At 50.9% G+C, this 17,617-nt stretch overlaps 2 protein-coding genes across 4 annotated transcripts in view; both read left to right on the top strand.

Annotated features, from left to right (window-relative positions):
- Window positions 1-6,751, top strand: part of KDM3B (lysine demethylase 3B) — a 60,973-nt gene extending 54,222 nt beyond the window's left edge. For both annotated transcript variants that reach the window (XM_082620424.1, XM_082620423.1), the window contains 5 exons: window positions 781-900; window positions 1,905-2,044; window positions 2,325-2,501; window positions 3,351-3,485; window positions 5,332-6,751. In XM_082620424.1, coding sequence (XP_082476550.1) covers window positions 781-900; window positions 1,905-2,044; window positions 2,325-2,501; window positions 3,351-3,485; window positions 5,332-5,412 — 653 coding nt within the window. In that variant the 3' untranslated portion in view covers window positions 5,413-6,751. The remainder of the gene's footprint in view (window positions 1-780; window positions 901-1,904; window positions 2,045-2,324; window positions 2,502-3,350; window positions 3,486-5,331) is intronic.
- A 1,738-nt stretch (window positions 6,752-8,489) lies between these two features.
- REEP2 (receptor accessory protein 2) lies at window positions 8,490-14,684 on the top strand. Of its 2 annotated transcripts, none has more exons than XM_082623388.1 (8): window positions 8,490-8,616; window positions 10,568-10,640; window positions 10,928-11,004; window positions 12,193-12,313; window positions 12,535-12,648; window positions 13,010-13,151; window positions 13,249-13,379; window positions 13,465-14,684. In XM_082623388.1, exons 1-8 carry the CDS (start codon window positions 8,585-8,587, stop codon window positions 13,531-13,533), a joined length of 759 nt encoding a protein of 252 aa, XP_082479514.1. In that variant the 5' UTR covers window positions 8,490-8,584; the 3' UTR covers window positions 13,534-14,684. The 2 variants fall into 2 exon arrangements, with proteins under 2 accessions (XP_082479514.1, XP_082479513.1); XM_082623387.1 differs by having other exon boundaries at window positions 13,004-13,151.
- Window positions 14,685-17,617: the final 2,933 nt, after the last annotated feature.

Genomic DNA, 17,617 nt, shown 5'->3' with positions numbered 1-17,617 from the left:
GATTTGCATAATAGCCCTTTGGGCCCAGTACTGTATATGTATGTATGTGTGTATATACATACACACACACACAGTAGTTAGAAAGTTTCCTTTCAAAGGTTCCATCCAAGGGACTTCCCTGGAGTTCCAGTGGTTAAGACACTGTGTTTCCACTGCAGGGGTTGAGGGTTCTGTCCCCGGTCAGGGAACTAAAATCCCGCATGCCGCACGGCACGACCAAAGATCCTTAGCTTTTAAGAGACTTGATAAGATAAGAGTGAAGACGGCTGAGTACCATGCTACCCAACCAGCTCTTTGTGAATTCACAGTAATGTCCTAAACCACTGTGAAAGCCAGGCTTCATTTGAGTGTCCATAATGCCCATATCTGTTTTGCTTTTGGAGGACAGATCATTTAGGAGGGTGGAATTGGATCGATGGCCAAAGCTAATGATAGTGTCAACTGAGCTCGAAATCAGTTTTAAAACACTAGAAAAGAGACGAGGAGGATTATTTATTGATAAATAGATATACGTTATTCTCCCAGTGTTACACATTTAAGAACATCTTCCAGTATGTTTTCACTTGTAGGGTCTATATGGATTCTTCAGAATATTGCCCTTTCAGGAATTCCCTAGCAGTCCAGTGGTTAGGACTCCATGCTTTCACTGCTGAGGGCACAGGTTCAATCCCTGGTCGGGGAACTAAGATCCTGCAAGCCTCGCGGCACGGCCAAAAAAGAAAAAAAAAAAAAAAAAAGAATATTGCCCTTTCACCTTGCATATCTTCCTTTTACCTTCAGGCTTGATAACAGCAGAAGACAGAAGAGTTGGCACAACAAATCTTCACTTAGATGTGTCTGATGCAGTTAATGTGATGGTGTATGTTGGGATCCCCATCGGGGAGGGTGCTCATGATGAAGGTATGATTTCTAGAACCCAGTGCTTCAGCAGGGTGAGGTTTAGCCTCAGGAGTGAAATGGTATGTCTTTCTCCTCAGTCAGGGCCAGTGGGTTTTTCTTAAATCTCTGCCAGGCATGATGCATAGTAGGTGCCCAGACAAAGGGGTGATTGCAGCAGAGAAGAGTGGTACTTGTGTATCTTTGACCAGAGTTATTCCCTCTCTGGGAATGCTGCCCTTTAACACTGAGTATGTAGCATCACAAAGAGGAATAAAGAAGAAAGGGCAAACTGGCCTACTTTGTCCATCACCCAGTTCAGCTATGGGGTAATAGGTGATAAAGCCAGGTCATTTGCACAGAGATGAAGCATAAAAGTGATATTTTGCTGCATTGCACTCTCCGCTATCTCAGTGTAGAATTAATGTGTGCTAATTATGGAAGTTTTAGAAAACAAAATTTTAAAGAAGAAAACTCAAAATCTCAAAGTTCAGGGGTAATCAATATCATTACTTTGGTATATTTCCTGCCACACATTTGCTTTTGATGCTACACATCTGCACATCTTTCCATTAGGCTGTCATTTAAAGGGTCATAAGAGACAAGGATTAGAAGCCAAGCCTCTTAATTTGCCAGAGAAGCTTTACTCTTCGTGGCCTTAAATCCACAGAATCCTAGAGTTTGAAGAGGTCTTGAGAAAGTATACAGTCCACCTACTTACAGCAGGAAATAACCTGCAATTTGAACATAAAATATGGCTACACAGTTTGAGCAGGAAATACGTTTTAAAGGAACACTATATCTCCAAAAAATGCTGAGTCTCTGTTAAGTATGGAAGATTAGGGTCGCTCTTCCCATGTGTAGGAAGCTTAGACCAATATGAGTTTTGATTCTTTGATTCTACCTTTTATCACTCCAGAGAGATAGAGAATAGTAGAGACTAAACTTGTTTGAATTGGACATTTTGCTTCACTCAGAGGTACTGAAATGGCTGGTTACATTGAAAAGTGTCACTTTGCTCTTTTCAGAGGTGCTCAAGACAATTGATGAGGGAGATGCTGATGAGGTGACAAAGCAAAGGATTCATGATGGAAAGGAGAAACCCGGTGCTTTGTGGCACATCTATGCAGCCAAGGATGCGGAGAAGATCCGGGAGCTGCTCCGAAAGGTATGTCCCTGAGTGGGTTCCCAGCTCACAGACGAAGGGTCTGGGGATGCTGAGACAGCCTGCCTAGGGTTTCTCATGTGGAGTCTGTTGGCATTAAAGACCTGTGCCCTCTGTCAAAATGCTCCATAGGGCTGAATCCACACTTAGAGGATATTGAATAAAGTAGAAACTTTGGCCCACCAGTGATGTTACTGCAGCAAGTTGGATTTATCCTGTTAATAATCTTTATGTATTTATTGATTTTTCCATCTTTGGGTTTTGGTCATGGCTTCACGATCAGGTTGGAGAAGAGCAAGGCCAAGAGAATCCCCCTGATCATGATCCAATTCATGACCAAAGTTGGTACTTGGACCAGACCCTACGTAAGCGACTCTATGAGGAATATGGTGTGCAAGGCTGGGCCATTGTTCAGTTCCTGGGAGATGCCGTCTTCATACCTGCTGGAGCCCCACACCAGGTATGTTCCAACCTGGGGGTAGGGCTGGCTCCACAATTCCCATAGTTTCCTTATATCTGTGGTTCTTGCTAATCTGGCAATAGATATAAATGGCTGGGTTAGACTGATTGCTCTTCAAGTGCAACTTATTTTTTGACGTTTAATTTTCTTCCATGTAATTTTATTTTTTTTAATTTTATTAATTTTTTAAATTAATTAATTTATTTATTGGCTGCGTTGGGTTTTTGTTGCTGCGCTCAGGCTTTCTCTAGTTGTGGTGAGCGGGGGCTACTCTTCGTTGCGGTGCACGAGCTTCTCATTGCAGCTCTTCTCGTTGCGGAGCACGGGCTCTAGGCACGCGGGCTTCAGTAGTTGTGGCTTGCGGGCTCAGAAGTTATGGCTCACGGGCCCAGTTGTTCCGTGGCATGTGAGATGCTCCCGGACCAGGGCTCGAATACGTGTCCTCTGCATTGGCAGATGTATTCTTAACCACTGCGCCACCAGGGAAGCCCCCCTTCCATGTAATTTTAAATGCTCATTTAAAGATTTTTAAATAAGGGAGACTATTAAAGAAAAGGTGATTCTCTGTTCAGCTACCTATGCCATATCCCTTTTCAGTCCCCTTGTCCTGCCTTCTCCAGAAAGTAGCCTACTGTTAACAGTTTGGTGTATATCTTTCCAGATCCTTTTCTGTGCAAATACTAACGTTTTCATCTATAAATGTATATACTTATAGTCTTTCTGCATTTGTTGTCCTTATGAAAATGGAATATCATAAGTATTTCTAAAGTGTTTTTTAAACGATATGATGGACACCTGTTGCTGACTCTCTAGTGCCTGATGTTTGCCTCTGTACTTTTCCTCTCCCAGGTGCACAATCTATACAGTTGCATAAAAGTAGCAGAAGACTTTGTATCTCCAGAGCATGTAAAGCACTGTTTCCGCCTGACTCAGGAATTCAGGCATCTCTCTAACACTCATACAAACCATGAGGATAAACTGCAGGTAAAGAACTCCTCCTCCACCCCAACCCTGTCTTCTCATCTCCTACTAGGCTACATACACAGGAGGCACATTCTGCTTTCTGAGGATATTACCTGGGCAGTATAACCGCAGAGAGATGATTAAGGGACCCATGTCTGGGGTATGGAGTCCTCCCTCCAGGAGGTATTTAATCAGTCCTCTTCAGGTTTGCTTTTAGAGAATATGAATCTTTTAACCTAATCACTTCCAGTGTGACAGTCTTCTATTTCTCTGCCCCTGGAAGATACAGTGTATCCGTGTTAGTAACTGACTAGACTGACTTCCTCAGTCAGGTGGGAAAAGCACTGTGGCAATGTGTTCTAAACCTCTTTCCCGGAAGCTGCTTCTCACAGCAAATTTCTGTGCAAACTCAATTCCTTAGAGCCCCGCTAGGGACTGTAATCCATGTCCCTAAGAGTTGTCTCCCACTTGTAGATCTAAGCTGGACAATCAGATTAGGTTTTCCTCTGCTCAGAAATGGATTGGAACTTTAAGGGCAGAATTTCATTGTTAATATACTTGGATGCTTTAATAACATTAAAAAAGAAAAAGAATAAGGAAGCAAGATTTCCCAGGCAGAACTTCAGCATCTGAATAGGCATTCTTCCAGCCTCTCACATGTGACCTGTTTTCCTCCATCGTGCCTGTGACTCAGGTGTGTTTTCTTTGGTCAGTGGCCCATGAGGTTGTAGATTTTTCTTGGTTGCTGGTAGATTTAATCACCTTTAACCCTGAACTTGATCTGTTTTGCTGTTCCTTTTTCAAAATTATGGAATATTTCAACCATAAAGTTCCTATACAAAGTACCGTCACATTGATAAATAGATAACATTGATATTATAGATATATAATGCAAGTATTCAGGCATACATATTTCAGACCCCACCTCCATTAGGTCTCTACTTGTTACATGTCACCTCCCAATCCTCTGTCACTGCTTTATTTTCTTCTGTAGTATTTTTCACCATCTAACATACTATGTATTTTATGTTTGTTTCTGTCCCTACTAGGACATAAGCTGTTTAAGCTCCATGAAGGCAGGGATTTTACTGTTTTATTCACTGCTTTTCCCTAGCACATAGTAGGTACTCAGTAAATATTTATTGACTTAATACAAAAAATGTAATAGAGAACAGCAAAGGGGGCTTGTGTGCCCATAACTCAGCTTAAGAAATAAAGCATCATATACGTACCACATACACAATATATACATATACAACAACTACATTATTGAAGCCTCCATGTACTCTTTCCCATTCCATCTCCTCAGAAATAATCACGGTGTTGGTTTAAAACCGTCTTTATCCTGTTCACTTTATTTTAATAACTTTTACTTCACATATGTGTTCCTTTTTGACAAATTAGAAAATATGTATAAGCACAAAAGGGAAAAATACCCAATAAATCCTACCTGCCCACTATTGTTTTAGTGCATTCTTATTAGCTACAGGACCTCAGGTAAGATTCTTAACCATGGAACCTCAGTTCTCATCTGTAAAATGGGGATAATAATAGAATCTACCTCATAGTATTATGGTAAGGATTAAATGAAAGTCCACATAAAGAGTTTAACAGTAGTTCCCAGCATATAGAGGATGGTGATTACATAGACTTTCAAATGATGAAATCATTCTTTTTTGAATATAGACTATATATTTTGTGTGACTTGTAAATCATCTTTTGGGATTGATTTAGGAAGTACGCAGTCCTGGTTGAGGGCTTTCCTCACTTATCAGAAGGCTTTTAGTCAGTGTAGGACATAACATTTTCATTTGCAGAACACAGTCTGTGGCTGCCATAAAGTGACTGTGCTGATTGCTCTCTCCAGGTGAAGAACATCATTTATCACGCAGTGAAAGATGCTGTTGGCACCCTCAAGGCTCACGAATCCAAGCTGGCAAGGTCTTAGGCATGGAGAAATTCCAAACTCGCCTGTGAAGCAGGTCTTTCACTCACAACACATACAGGGAACAGCAGGGTTCTCTGCTGGAGCAGAGGTCCTTCACTTGGAGCCAGTGTGGTCAGTATTACAAACTCTCCAGCCACTCTTTGCTGCCTCAACACTGAAGGTTGACACAGGAAAGTCGCACTGTTCACACACACAGTTTCAGACTCCAAGCCAAGGGTGCCACATCCCCATCCTGTGGCCTTTTGGGACTCTGAATTGCCTGAATATCGCTGGGCTTTCCTGCACATTCTCATGATTTGAGATTCGTGGAAACCAGGAATGTGGGCACACCTTTCTTTTCTTTTTCTCTTGTGCCTAGTTAAGTGGGAATGTGTTTGGAGGTAGGGGGAATCACATAACTGGTATAAGTGGGGGCTAATTGCTTAAACACGCCTGGTGGAAGCCTGACGGTGTCTCTGCACATGACCTCTGACACACCCCATCCCGGGAGCCAGGTGAAGCCTTTCCCCACCATCTCTCCCGTAGACAGTGGAGTCTTGAAGGACCCAGGGGGAATCCACTGCTTTTCCCAAGGGGCTCCAGGATTAGGAGGCGTGTGTATTTAGTGAAAAATAGGTTTGTAGTGAAATAGTTACTATTTCATGAAAGTAGATATTTTTAGAACTTTTGAAATACCACAGTTGTTTTCCTGGATTATGAGGAAAGGCACATTACATTTAGTCTTCCTTTCGATAAAACTCTTTGAAGAAATAAGATTTTTAGAAATCAACTGCCCATTATAGCACAAAAATCAGCCAAAGCAGAATTTTAAAGAATTGGCTTTGTAGGATTCTGTTAGTTTCTCCCCATCCCATCTCAGTCCTATCTTGAGGGAACAGCCATCTTGAGAAAGAACTTTGTCATGTCTGTGCTGTTGGTGTGTTCCACGCATACACACACTGGTGACTCCAGGACCCATTTCCATCTATTACCAGCGTTCCCTTGGGACTCCTCTTATAGTTCCAAATGCAAAGGAAAGTTTGCTTTCCTACATGAGGCTTTTTGTTTTGGGGGTGTTTTGTCCGGAAATATTTTCAGCAAAACTTTCCAACTCAGTGGAGTTTTATTAAGAATTTATTTGAAAATGATGGAATTCATTGGCCCATAGGTACATTGGAAAATGTATCTATATTCCCGGCTGTACTGTAGTGCCCTGCAGGCTTGTTTATATGTTCACAGTTACATTTTTTTTTAATAAAAGTCATTTACTGTAGAATACTTTTAATTTCACTTTCTGTATTTTAATTTTGTTGAAGGGCTGATTGGGATTTCCATGTTCTTATTAAAAATCTAACAAATCTGTTTGTAGTGGACTAAATTCTTCCTGTGCCAGCTGTTTTAAAAAGCAGGGCCAGGTTGAGGATGGGGTTGGAGGTGGAGGATGGTTCATTTTCATATCATCATTACATTGTTGCAGCCGATTATTACTTTTTGCTTCCTGAATGTGTCCAGTTGGGAGAGGGAAGTGCCAGGTCATTGTGGTTTGAGGGCTTGGGGATGAAGGGAAGGTGCTACATGAGTTAGAGGGTAGGAGCAAAGATGGGCTTTCCATAGTTTATGCTCTATGGGAAAGCTGGGTTCCTACCTTCCTGAACAGTCTGGGGGGGAAAGGATATGGGAAGTGGCCAGAGCAAGGTTTTGGGCAATCAGTGACAAAAGTTCATCAAAACAAGAGGCCTGGCTGTCCACGTATGAAATTAAAGTGGCTTGAAGGGTGAGGACAGACTGCGTTCCAATTAGAAAAGGCCTTTTGAAGAGGATGTTGTAAAGAATAGCAAGAGGGGTCATCAGAAGCTGCTTCTCTGGATCCTGTTGGAAAAACATCTTCCAAAGTGTTTCAGCCTGGAAATACAATTATCCCAGTGGAAATAGACCATTGTGTGGTTCAAGGATACTGAGCTTGAATAGGACCATAAATGAAATACAGAGTTCTGAGCATGTCCTTTCAGCCTGGATGGGCACGGGTTGATGTTATGGTCATCAGAGGATTACACCTCGACATAAAGAATGCAGAAGCTTTGAAATGGCACAGGAAAGGAAAGCAGTGGGGGAAGGGGGGTTGCAGAGGTTGCTGAAGCTTTGTTGCTTTGGTGAAAATCAGGAGGCAGGCTAGCCTACATTCTGGATATAAATGTCTTCAGAATTAGGGCATCCACTGCCGCCAGTGCTTGCTGGTGGAGATGGAATTGGAACCCCTGGATTCATCTCCTACCTGGACCCCAGGCCTCTCTACCAGCCTCTGTTTACCAAGAGGCACTCCCCTGCCCCAGGGTATCCACCTTGAAAGCACAGGGCTCAGTTCCCTTACAAAACTGAAAAAGCAGACCAGATTTGGAACGGGGTTAGGTCCTTTTCCAACTGGAGTGATTGGTGATGGTGGGGTGGACAGATGCCCCTCTACCTTTGACTTCAGGATTTCCTGGGTGGGCGTCTTGATGGCCTGTGATGGGGGAGGAGGGTTTGATAGTCAGCAGTTGGGAGAAGTAGCCCATTTAGTAGACTTCCTGAGTTCCTGTCTTAGCAGCATGACTTTGTGGTTCTGTGACCCTTGGCAAGTTATTGAACCTCCCTAAAGCTTCCCATTTTCTTATATTCAAAATGAGAATAACTATAACCTCTGCCTTATAGGATGGTCACTGAAATAATGCATGTGAAGCTCTTAGCACAGGGCCTGACACACAGTAAGCACTCAATAAGTCATAGCTATTATTCCTCGTGGGATGTTCTTTCAGACTGTTGTGGGCAGGGCAGGAGGAGGGCTAGGATGTCAGGATGGAACCATGAAGGCCTCTGAGGGCCTCAAGCCAGGGCTTGGAACCCAAGAAAGGTGAACAAACGATTAGAAGAAGGCAGGTCAAAGGCGCATGCCCGGCGACAGCAGGTGCAGGGGGCGCGCCGCCGCCGCCGCCGCCGCCGCGGCCTCCCCTTTAAGAGCCGCCACCGCCCACGGCCCGCCGCTGCGGCAAGGACCTCCCCTTTAACGGCGGCGGCTCGGCGCTCCGCGGCCCCCGCGGCGGCTGCTGCTGCGGGTGCTGCTGCTAGTGCGGCTCCTGCTGCCGCCGCCGCTCGGCCTCCAACAGCTGCATCCTCGGCCCGGGCCGGGTTCCCGCCCTGCGCCCCGCCCGGCCCCGCCATGGTGTCCTGGATCATCTCTCGCCTGGTGGTGTGAGTGCGGCGGCGGCGGCGGGGCGCGGCCGTTTGGGAGGGGGATGGGGGCTAGGGATGGGAGGTAAGGGGTATTGAAGCCCGGGATGGACCACTCCGTGGCTTCATACAGCAGAGTCACCTAAAGACACATCGTCCCTATTTGGGGTCCCCAGAGACGTGGAGGTGTGGGACCTGGAGGAGGGGGAACTGTTAGAGGAGCATGGCAGACCTGGCTTCCCACCCCTTTTATTTTTAATTTCCCTGTTTCTTCACCCTCCCTCACCCCAGGGGCTGGGCAGCACGGCTTGATTTATCAGGGGAGGCGGCTTGCCCCCTCCCCCACGTCGCAGATCTGACTGGAGGAGCTCCTCAAACCTGGGCCCTCATCTCCCTTGGGAAGAGGGCTAATGGAAGAGCCCCGGGAGCAAGGCAGGGCCTCCTCATTCCATAGCTTAGGGCCGTGGCAGCCTTGGCCTCCCCAAAGGGCCGGGTTTCTCCTGCCTCTTCCACTGGCTGTCAGGAGACTGGGGGGTGAGGGCACATGCCCTGAAGACCCCCCAGGGAGGACGGGATATGGGAAGCAGAGATGCTTGGAGGACAAAGTGTGGGAGGTAACTGGGAGAGGATGTGTGTGGCCAGCCTGGGATTGTGAAAGCCGTGGAGGGGAGGGTGTTAGGTGGCCTTCATTTCAGGCTGCCAGCTACATCCCTCCCACCTTCCCCAGGCTGCAGGAGGGTACCCTCTCCCACAATCGGGGACTTTGTCCTTGAGGATTCCGCCCCCCACCCCATCTCCAAAGGCTATTTCTCAGAAGTGTCCTGCCTCAGTGAGGCAAGTCCATGGGGGAACAGGCAGTACCACACACTGTCAAGGGGCTGGGCCTGGCAGGGGCTCCACATGGGCCTCAGCCAACCCCTGCCCCAGCTCAGGTCCCTGCCCCTAAGCCTCTACCTTGGGGGACTGACACCCCAGAATCCCCTCCCTGCTGTCATGTGCTTGTGTTCTGGCTTTCTCTAGACCCACCAGACTCTCCCTCCTGCCTCTCCCCCATCCCACCCCAGAGGGAATCCAGGGGCCTCAGACCTCCCTGTGACCTTCCGAGTGTCTGCTTCTCTCGTGTGAATGAGCTCCCTGAGCGGCATCGGTCCTCTCCTTCCCTCACGTGTGTCCTGTATGTGATCTCTGATGGGATCAGCACCGGACTCCACTCTAGCCAGGACCTCCAGCCCAGCACACTACCCTGAGCCTATTCCCAAAAGTGTTTACATGGGGGAATAAACCTCTCTGCCCCTCTCAGGGCCTCCTGTCCCTGTGCCCTCTGCTCCCCAGGCCCCCAGGGCTACAGTGGTACCTCTGACTGCCAGGTAGAGTGCCCTGTTAGGTGGCCCTACCCAGCTTGGCTCTGCGACAGGGAGGTAGAGGGTAAGGGCAGATGGGTATGAATGGGAGTGGTGTCGAGAAGGAAGACAACCCTGTGGCAGTGACCAGACCCCCACCCCTGATATGCTTATGCACAAACAAGGATCAGGGCTGAAGAGGCCACATCAGACCCTCTGGCTCTGGGTCTTTCTGTGCCTCAGGGGCTGGAGAAAAACTAAATAAAGGGTTACAGAGGAATTCCCTGGTGTCCAGTGGTTAGGGCTCGGTACCCTCACTGCCAAGGGCCCAGGTTTGATCTCTGGTTGGGGAACTAAGATCCCACACGCTGTGCGGCACAGCCAAAAAAAAGGGGGCAGGGGGGGTGTTATGAGGCATCACCCTAGCTGGCTGGGGCTTCCATGCTTGTGTATCACCTCAGGCTTGCCTGCTTTGACCTAAACCCTCTGACCTGAGTTCATCAGTCCAGCTGATGTGGCACTCTGGAGTTCTGTCCATTCTCCCCTTACCTACCCAGGGACTGATGCAGAGCTGGGAGGGAGAGGCTACTGCTCTTGGCCGAGGGGCCCAGTAACCATGCCTGCCTCCCTAGGCTCATCTTTGGCACCCTGTATCCAGCCTATTCTTCCTACAAGGCCGTGAAGACAAAAAACGTGAAGGAATATGTGAGTGTATGACCCTTTATCTCCCACCCAACCCACGTGGCAGAGATCAGGGAGGACACTGGGTCACATGACAGGTCGGGATGACTTTGTACTAATGCTGTCAGCACTAATGAGACCTGGTTCAGGGGAGGTTCCTGTGTGTTCCTTTCCTCCAGGCCTGGTGTGATACGCAGGCAAAGTTGAGGTCCTGAGCGTCCCCCACAGCACCTCCAGCATGGTTGGCAGGCAAAGGTGGGGTCCTGGGTGTTCCCCAAGGCCCCAGCCAACACCACCCTCTGTACCTTCAGGTGAAATGGATGATGTACTGGATCGTCTTTGCCTTCTTCACCACTGCCGAGACACTCACAGATATTGTGCTCTCCTGGTGAGATCTAGCATCCCCTCCCTGCATCTCAGGGGCCAGGGCCTCTGACTTTTTCTACACAGCCAGTCAAACAGAAGACCGAGACCCAGGGTGGAATCCCCCAACAGTTCCATGGGGTCCTGGGTGTCCCCTCCCCCCAATCCCCATCCAGGCCTGGCTTGATCAGCAGAATCAGAACAGACATAATCCTCACATTTCTTTCTGGTGGTAGCCAAATCACCACAACAGAATTCAGGAAACCTGCTTCTGCCAGACTTGCCGTGACCTTGGCAGGTCACAGTTTCTTAAGCCTCAGTTTCCCTATTTGTAAAATAGGCATATGAGTCAATCTTATAAACATTGGATGCTTGTATTTCAAAGGCTTTTTCTAGGCACTACTAGACTATGTATATGTCCTTTGAGGACAAGGAATGCCCTAATCATCTGTATATTCACAGCAGGCGCTCAAAAGTGCTTACTGAATGAGCAAATGCCTCTTGGAAGAGAGGACTAACATGGCACGGTACACTGGAAGTCAAAAGAAAAGAGTTTTACAGAGAGGCAGAGGACAAAACATCCTTGCATTTGTAGATTTCAAGGGCCTATGGCCTTTGAGAAAAACAGTTTTAGAAGAGGAAGTTGAATGGGGTCAAATTAGGAAAGAGTAATGGGTTAAAAATTGAGAACAGTGAGTGTAGGTGCCTCTTGACACAAGCAAAGGAGGGAGCTTTGATGAGGATGGAGGAGACCTGAAGGAGTGTGTGGCCTGGGAAAGAGCCCTGGGGAATGGAGAACGATCCTTAAAAGCAGGGGCCATGCCATGGCATCAAGGGGTGGATCCAGAGCACAGCTGGAGAAGCCCGGCTTCTTCATGGGAGGAAGGGCAGGAAGAGAATGGGGTGAGGACCCAAGAGTGCACCTGGAAGTTTAGGGATCTCTTCCATGGTGTTGACCCCAGGACAGAGGAGTGGGTAGTCTTCTGTCAGAAGAGGGTGAGGAGAGCCACTGCTGCAGGAAATTCCTGCGGGATCACCTCTCACCTTCCCACTTGGAGTCTCAGTTGAGCCTCCCCTTGACCAGTCTCCTGAGCCACATGGGGACCTCAGTGCACTAAGGGGTGGGGGGCCAGCCAGGGTCATGCAGAGGGTCGGCGCACCTCCTGACTCCCTGCCCCAGGCTCCGCCGCTTGCCTCTCTCTCCACCCAACAGGTTTCCATTCTACTTTGAGCTCAAGATTGCCTTTGTGATATGGCTGCTGTCCCCTTATACCAAAGGCTCCAGCGTGCTCTACCGCAAGTTCGTGCACCCAACACTGTCCAACAAGGAGAAGGTCTGTTGGGACGAGGGAAGCTCCCTTCCCATCTGCCCCAGGTCGAGGCAGCCCAGTGCCTGTAACCACGTGCATTCGTGGCTCTCCCTATGGGTGATCTGGCAGGGCCCTGGCCTCCTCGGGCAAGCAGTGCCTTTGTCCAGGTGTGAACAAGGGCAGGGCAGGGCCTGGCCAGCAGGGCCCACCCCTCACCTCTTCCTGCTTCCCCTCCGACCCCTCAGGAGATCGACGAGTACATCACACAGGCCCGAGACAAGAGCTATGAGACCATGATGAGGGTGGGCAAGAGGGGTCTGAACCTGGCCGCTAATGCCGCGGTCACGGCTGCTGCCAAGGTGAGATGGGGGCAGACCCAGCTCCCAGGGCCCCACTTTGCTCATCTCGTCCCCCTGGCCAAGCCCCTTTGCATCCACCAGGTCCTCAGGTCTGTGAAGGTTTGGGGTCTTGTGCAGCTTAGGGTTCCAGTCCTGCCTCTAACACCCTCCAGCTAAGGAACTTGCACTCAACGGGCCAGTTTCCTCATCTGTCCAAAGGGAAAGCATGGCCCCAGCCTGTCAGTGCTGCCATAGGACGGGGTGAGGACACTGCGGGGAGAGCACTGAGCCCAGTGGCTGCCCAGTGCCCCACGGTGACCTCTATCTCCACCCCGCCCCTTCCTCCGGTTCTCCCGGTGCGTGGTGGTGACCCTAGGGCCAGGGGGTGCTGTCAGAGAAGCTCCGAAGCTTCAGCATGCAGGACCTAACCCTGATCCGGGACGAGGATGCGCTGCCCCTGCAGGGGACCGACGGCCGCCTCAGACCCAGCCCTGGCAGCCTCCTGGACACCATTGAGGACTTAGGTATAGGCCAGGCCCAGGGCTGGGCGTGGGGCACAGGGGCAAGGAGGCCAGGTGGGAGAAAGGCCAGACCGCTGTTCTCCTTTCCTCCCCGAACCAGGAGATGACCCTGCCGTGAGTTTAAGGTCAGGCACGAACCAGGCAGATCCCCGGACAGAGATCTCTGAGGATGATACGGGAGACAAGACCCCTAAGAGGGCCAAATCCATCAAAAAAGTGCCCAAAGCTGAGGTGAGAGCTGCGCCAGAGCTTGGGGAAATGGCGAGGGGTTGCGACTCCAGGCTGAGCCCTCTGTCTTCCTGTCTCCTTCCCACAGCCACTGGCTTCCAAGACGCTGAAGACCCGGCCCAAGAAGAAGATCTCCACGGGGGGTGACTCCGCTTGAGGCCCCGGCACGCACCCCCCGCCCCAGGCTGCAGAGCCCCAGCTCCACACTGTGCCAGCAGCCCTCATTCTCAGGTCCTAGGGCCTCTCAGATGGCTGGTTCTGGTGCCTGCCCAGTGGCCCCTCCCCCGGAAGGGCTTGGAAAAGAGGAGGGAGGCCCTGCTGTGGGGGCTGAGGGTAGAGGCTGGACCAGGAGCTGAGGACTGAGCCACTTGAGGAGGTGTGGGCTCCTCAGAGCCTGAGCGCTCTTCTCCCCGCTCCAGCCCTGCCCCCGCCCACCCAGTGCCTTGCTGAAGACCATGGCCATCCCCTTGTCTGAAGTCCTAACATGGTCCCACTTCTCTCCCTGGGTCGGGCTCGGGGTCGGGGGCCAGTCACAGCCCAGAATGACCAGAGACAGGCCTGAAGGCCCTGGGAGAGAGGGAGGGAGTGGGGAAGGCCTCGGAGAACCGGGGCAGGGGCTCTGGGCCTGAAGCTGTGAATGGAGGACACGGGCTTAGTGTGCACTTAAATGACCAGGAGGGCCAGGCCAGAGCTGCAGCTGAGGGCCTTGGGTAGGGCTGTGTGCTACATGCGCCCACTGAAAAGAGCTGGGGCTCCAGGGGTGTGCGTGTGAGAGTGTACGTGTGTGTGCATCTTTCTGGGTCTAGAGCTGGGGGGTTTTGAGTAAAGGACTTTCCCTCTAGCAGTAACCTCCCCCCACCCTCAGCCCTCCCTCCTACTCTGAGCCTCAGAGGACCCCAGCCCATGAGAGAGTAGGGCTCCGAGGGGCCTCTCATCTCCTCCTCTGCCCTTGATCCTCTCCCCTTTGCCTCCTCCCATTCCTGCCCTGCCCTTGGACTGGGCTCCACCCCTCAGAGCCCTCAGTAGAGGCCCTTGCTGAGCTGGTTCCTTTCCTCCTCACCTGGGGGCCCATCTTCCTTCTCCCTAGGGTCCTCGTCTTACGCCAAGCAGACTAGGCCCCATGTAAGCAGACCCCCGTCAGAGCCCAGCCTTTGCCCCACACTTTGCCCCAGCTTCTGCCGTGGCTTCAGTCAGGGCTAGGAGGAATGTATGAAGAAGAAAAAGATATTAGGAGCCAGGGGGCTCCCAAATCCATGGAAAGAGGGTGTCCAATGGACCTTTCGCACTGGATGAGCCAATAAACCAAATTCTGGCACCTCATTTATTTCGGCCTCTGTGCTTTCTTGTTCTACCGGTCTACAGGTGGGAAGGACTTCAAGTGAGAAGCAGGGCTCAGCTGTGGGATGGAGGGGGGAGGAGGCCAGACTGTGAACCCCAGGAGTTCTGATCTCCAAGGTAAGAGATAGGCTTGAGGCGGTTCAGTCTGGGAAGATGGTTTTGAGGTTCAAGATAGAGCCAGGGGACTAGGTGGGGCCAGGACTTAAGAAGAGTGAGCGACAACCCTCAGAGGTTGTCCTGTCCCTCAGAATCTTACCCTGAGACCCCTGCGCGTTCTGGTACCTCACAGAAAGTGCCAGGTGTAAGCTCTAGGGACAGAGATCATGATGAGGCCCCCACGGAAGAGAGAATGGGATATGGGGGCTCCTGGTCAGAGCCAGGAGATTGGATGCCCATAGTGCCTAGAAACGGTGAGCCAGACACTGAAAGGAGGAGATAGGTGGGATGAGGGGAGAGGTGGAGATGAGGAACCAGCCCCATGGTTCATGTCTGACCCTGGGGACAGACAAGGAGGACAGGGAACCAAGGGCTGGGGCCAACGAGGCACGCCCGTGTGGCCTGAGGAGGGAGGGGTCGAGCCCTGAGCTGCTGGGCTGGGGTGGAGGAGAGGAGGAGGAGGGGGTCTGTAGTGCATGGGGTCTGAGTTCTGGGGAGGTAGACCCAAGGTCTCCAGGGGTGGAGTGGCACAGCTGGTGGGGACGAGATCCTGAGGTAGAAGCCAGGAGAAGGAAAGGATGACAGAGGATCAGAGGCAGAGTTAGTTGGAAGAGACAAAGGAAAAGAGTAGAGAGGGAGGGAAGGAGGAGGGGGAGGGGGAAGGAAGCAAGAGAAATAGCGGCTCAGCCTTGCGGAAGGAAAACAGAGGAAGCAGAGCCGGGGATGGGGTAGGGAGTGTGAGTGGGGACCTAGCTCCAGGCCCTGGACCCCAAGGTTGGCAAAATGTCCCTACATCAGGCTTTCCTCTCCCTTCCCTGGCATCACAAGGGCATGTCCTTCTGCCACACTTGTGCCAGCTGGCCAAGAACCTCCTGAACTGAGGTGGCAGTGGAGGTGGGGTGTGAGATGCCCTTTTCATCTTTCCTGGATTCTTCCCGTCAAAAGACCTTTGAATGGCATTCCTTTCACCATTGACCTCTGGGCAATTTGGCCCCTTTCTCTATCAGAAAGGAGAGGAAGTGTCAGGGTAGAATTCAGGGAAGAGACACCCTTGTTCTAGAAAGATCTCCAGAGAGTAAGATGCTGCAGTCTCCTGCTAGCAGCTACCATATGGCCAGGAAAGCAGGTTAGGCCTTCTCTAACCTTAATCCCATTTGCTGCATATCACACACACACACACACATTCACACACACTCACACTCATAACACACTTCCATCCACAGTGACCAGTGGCTAAGGAGGTCACTGCCAGATTCCACATTGTCAGGCTCTCCGTGCACATCTGGGTTTCCCTGTGTCAACAGAAACATGCTCAGATTTCCAAGTTCATTGGTCCGTTGCCATGGAAACATTCAACCTCCTAGAACTAGGCACAGGGCCTGACCCCTGTGGTGCAGGGTAGGAGAGGAGAGATGGAGGGTGACAAACAGAATGTGGGGGAGGAGGCTGGGGAGACACATCTGGGTCTATGTGACCCCTTGCTGTCTCATCCTCTGGGACCACCCACCCTCTCCCCTCTGCCTCAATAGATCTCTCTAGGCCAGGGGAGTGGTATATGGCTAGAGCTATGTGGAGAGTGCTTGATCATTTCCTGGATTCCCATTGGGCATTAAGAGAGATTAGCTCTGGAGTGGGGGCTGAGGTCTAGCCCTGTGACCCATGCCCAGACCATCTTGGGGACACTGGGCAGCCCTCCAGGCCTGAGGTCCCTGGCTAAAATGGCCTCAGGCCTGAAGCTGCTTCAGCTGGCTCCCCCTCCCTTTCTTGTGTGTACCCCACACCCAGGGAACCTGCTTAAAATGGGATTTCCAGGCTGTGATGTCAGAGGAAAGGTAGCTGCCGCTCCAGCCTATGCCAGCTCTCCCTTGATCAGTAGAGCTGAGCCCAGCCTTGCTCAGCCTGGAGGAAAGGGTGTTAGGTAGAGGAAGGAGGGGCTCTGGGGGCTCTGGTCCCCATATGTGTGGCATTCTGGATAATAGGGAGAGACTGTTTCCAGGCCAAAAGGTACTGCTGGCTTCCCCACTGCCTTAAACATCAGCCAGTACGTGATCATCTCCCTCACAAATTCCCCCCAGTTTTTCCCTCTCTGAGCTGGGCCAGGCCTGCATGGAGGAGGAGGGCACCTTAAGTCTTAGAGCCATTTGGGTTCTGCCTGAGAGCTTGTCGCTTATCTAGGATGCAGGCAGCGATGGGTGGGAGGGATGCCTGCAAGGAGGAAAAGAGCCCACTAGATGGCGCAGCTCGCCCCCACTGTGGGATTCTCTGGCCCTTGTCGGGGACAGTCTTACCTTCAGCAGTCAGTCTGCTGAGTAGGATGCTTTATACCCCACTCCCTGGAGTTGGAGGTTCATGAAGAAAGCATCCTTGTGGGTAGATAGGACAGCTGTGGATTCTCAATCACTTCCTAACCCCAGTTTGTGTGCACAGGAGATGGTCAGACCCAGTGGGCAGGTACTCCCTTTGGGCGAGGATCGGGCACCTCCTGGGAGCAGGGAAATTGCCAAGCTGACCCTGGGAGGGCCCTACAGCCCAAGGAACCCAACCTGGGCTCTGAAATGGCACCTAGAGAGTCTGCTGGAGCTGATTTCAGGGTCAAGTCTGGAGAGGGACCCAAGAGGTGGCAAGGCGTAGGGAATTTGGGAGGGACGGGTTGGGCGGGAGAGAGGAACGCTAACCTAGCTGCAGGATTCCCTGGATATGATCTCCTTGATGGCCACAGTGGCAGTCCCAGGCCTGCCCCCAGGTGT

Source organism: Mesoplodon mirus, assembly GCF_964341445.2.
Source record: "Mesoplodon mirus genome assembly, chromosome: 5".
In the NCBI taxonomy this organism is placed as follows: domain Eukaryota; kingdom Metazoa; phylum Chordata; class Mammalia; order Artiodactyla; family Ziphiidae; genus Mesoplodon; species Mesoplodon mirus.
This window is presented reverse-complemented; position numbering and strand designations above follow the sequence as displayed.

What these genes read in the sequence shown, in the direction of transcription:
- REEP2 (XM_082623387.1), top strand. Translation starts at nt 8,585, where the DNA reads ATGGTGTCCTGGATCATCTCTCGCCTGGTGGT. An exon ending in ATCATCTCTCGCCTGGTGGT is followed by an intron (nt 8,617 to 10,567) that starts GTGAGTGCGGCG and finishes CTGCCTCCCTAG; the next exon opens with GCTCATCTTTGGCACCCTGT. An exon ending in GGACACCATTGAGGACTTAG is followed by an intron (nt 13,152 to 13,248) that starts GTATAGGCCAGG and finishes TCCCCGAACCAG; the next exon opens with GAGATGACCCTGCCGTGAGT.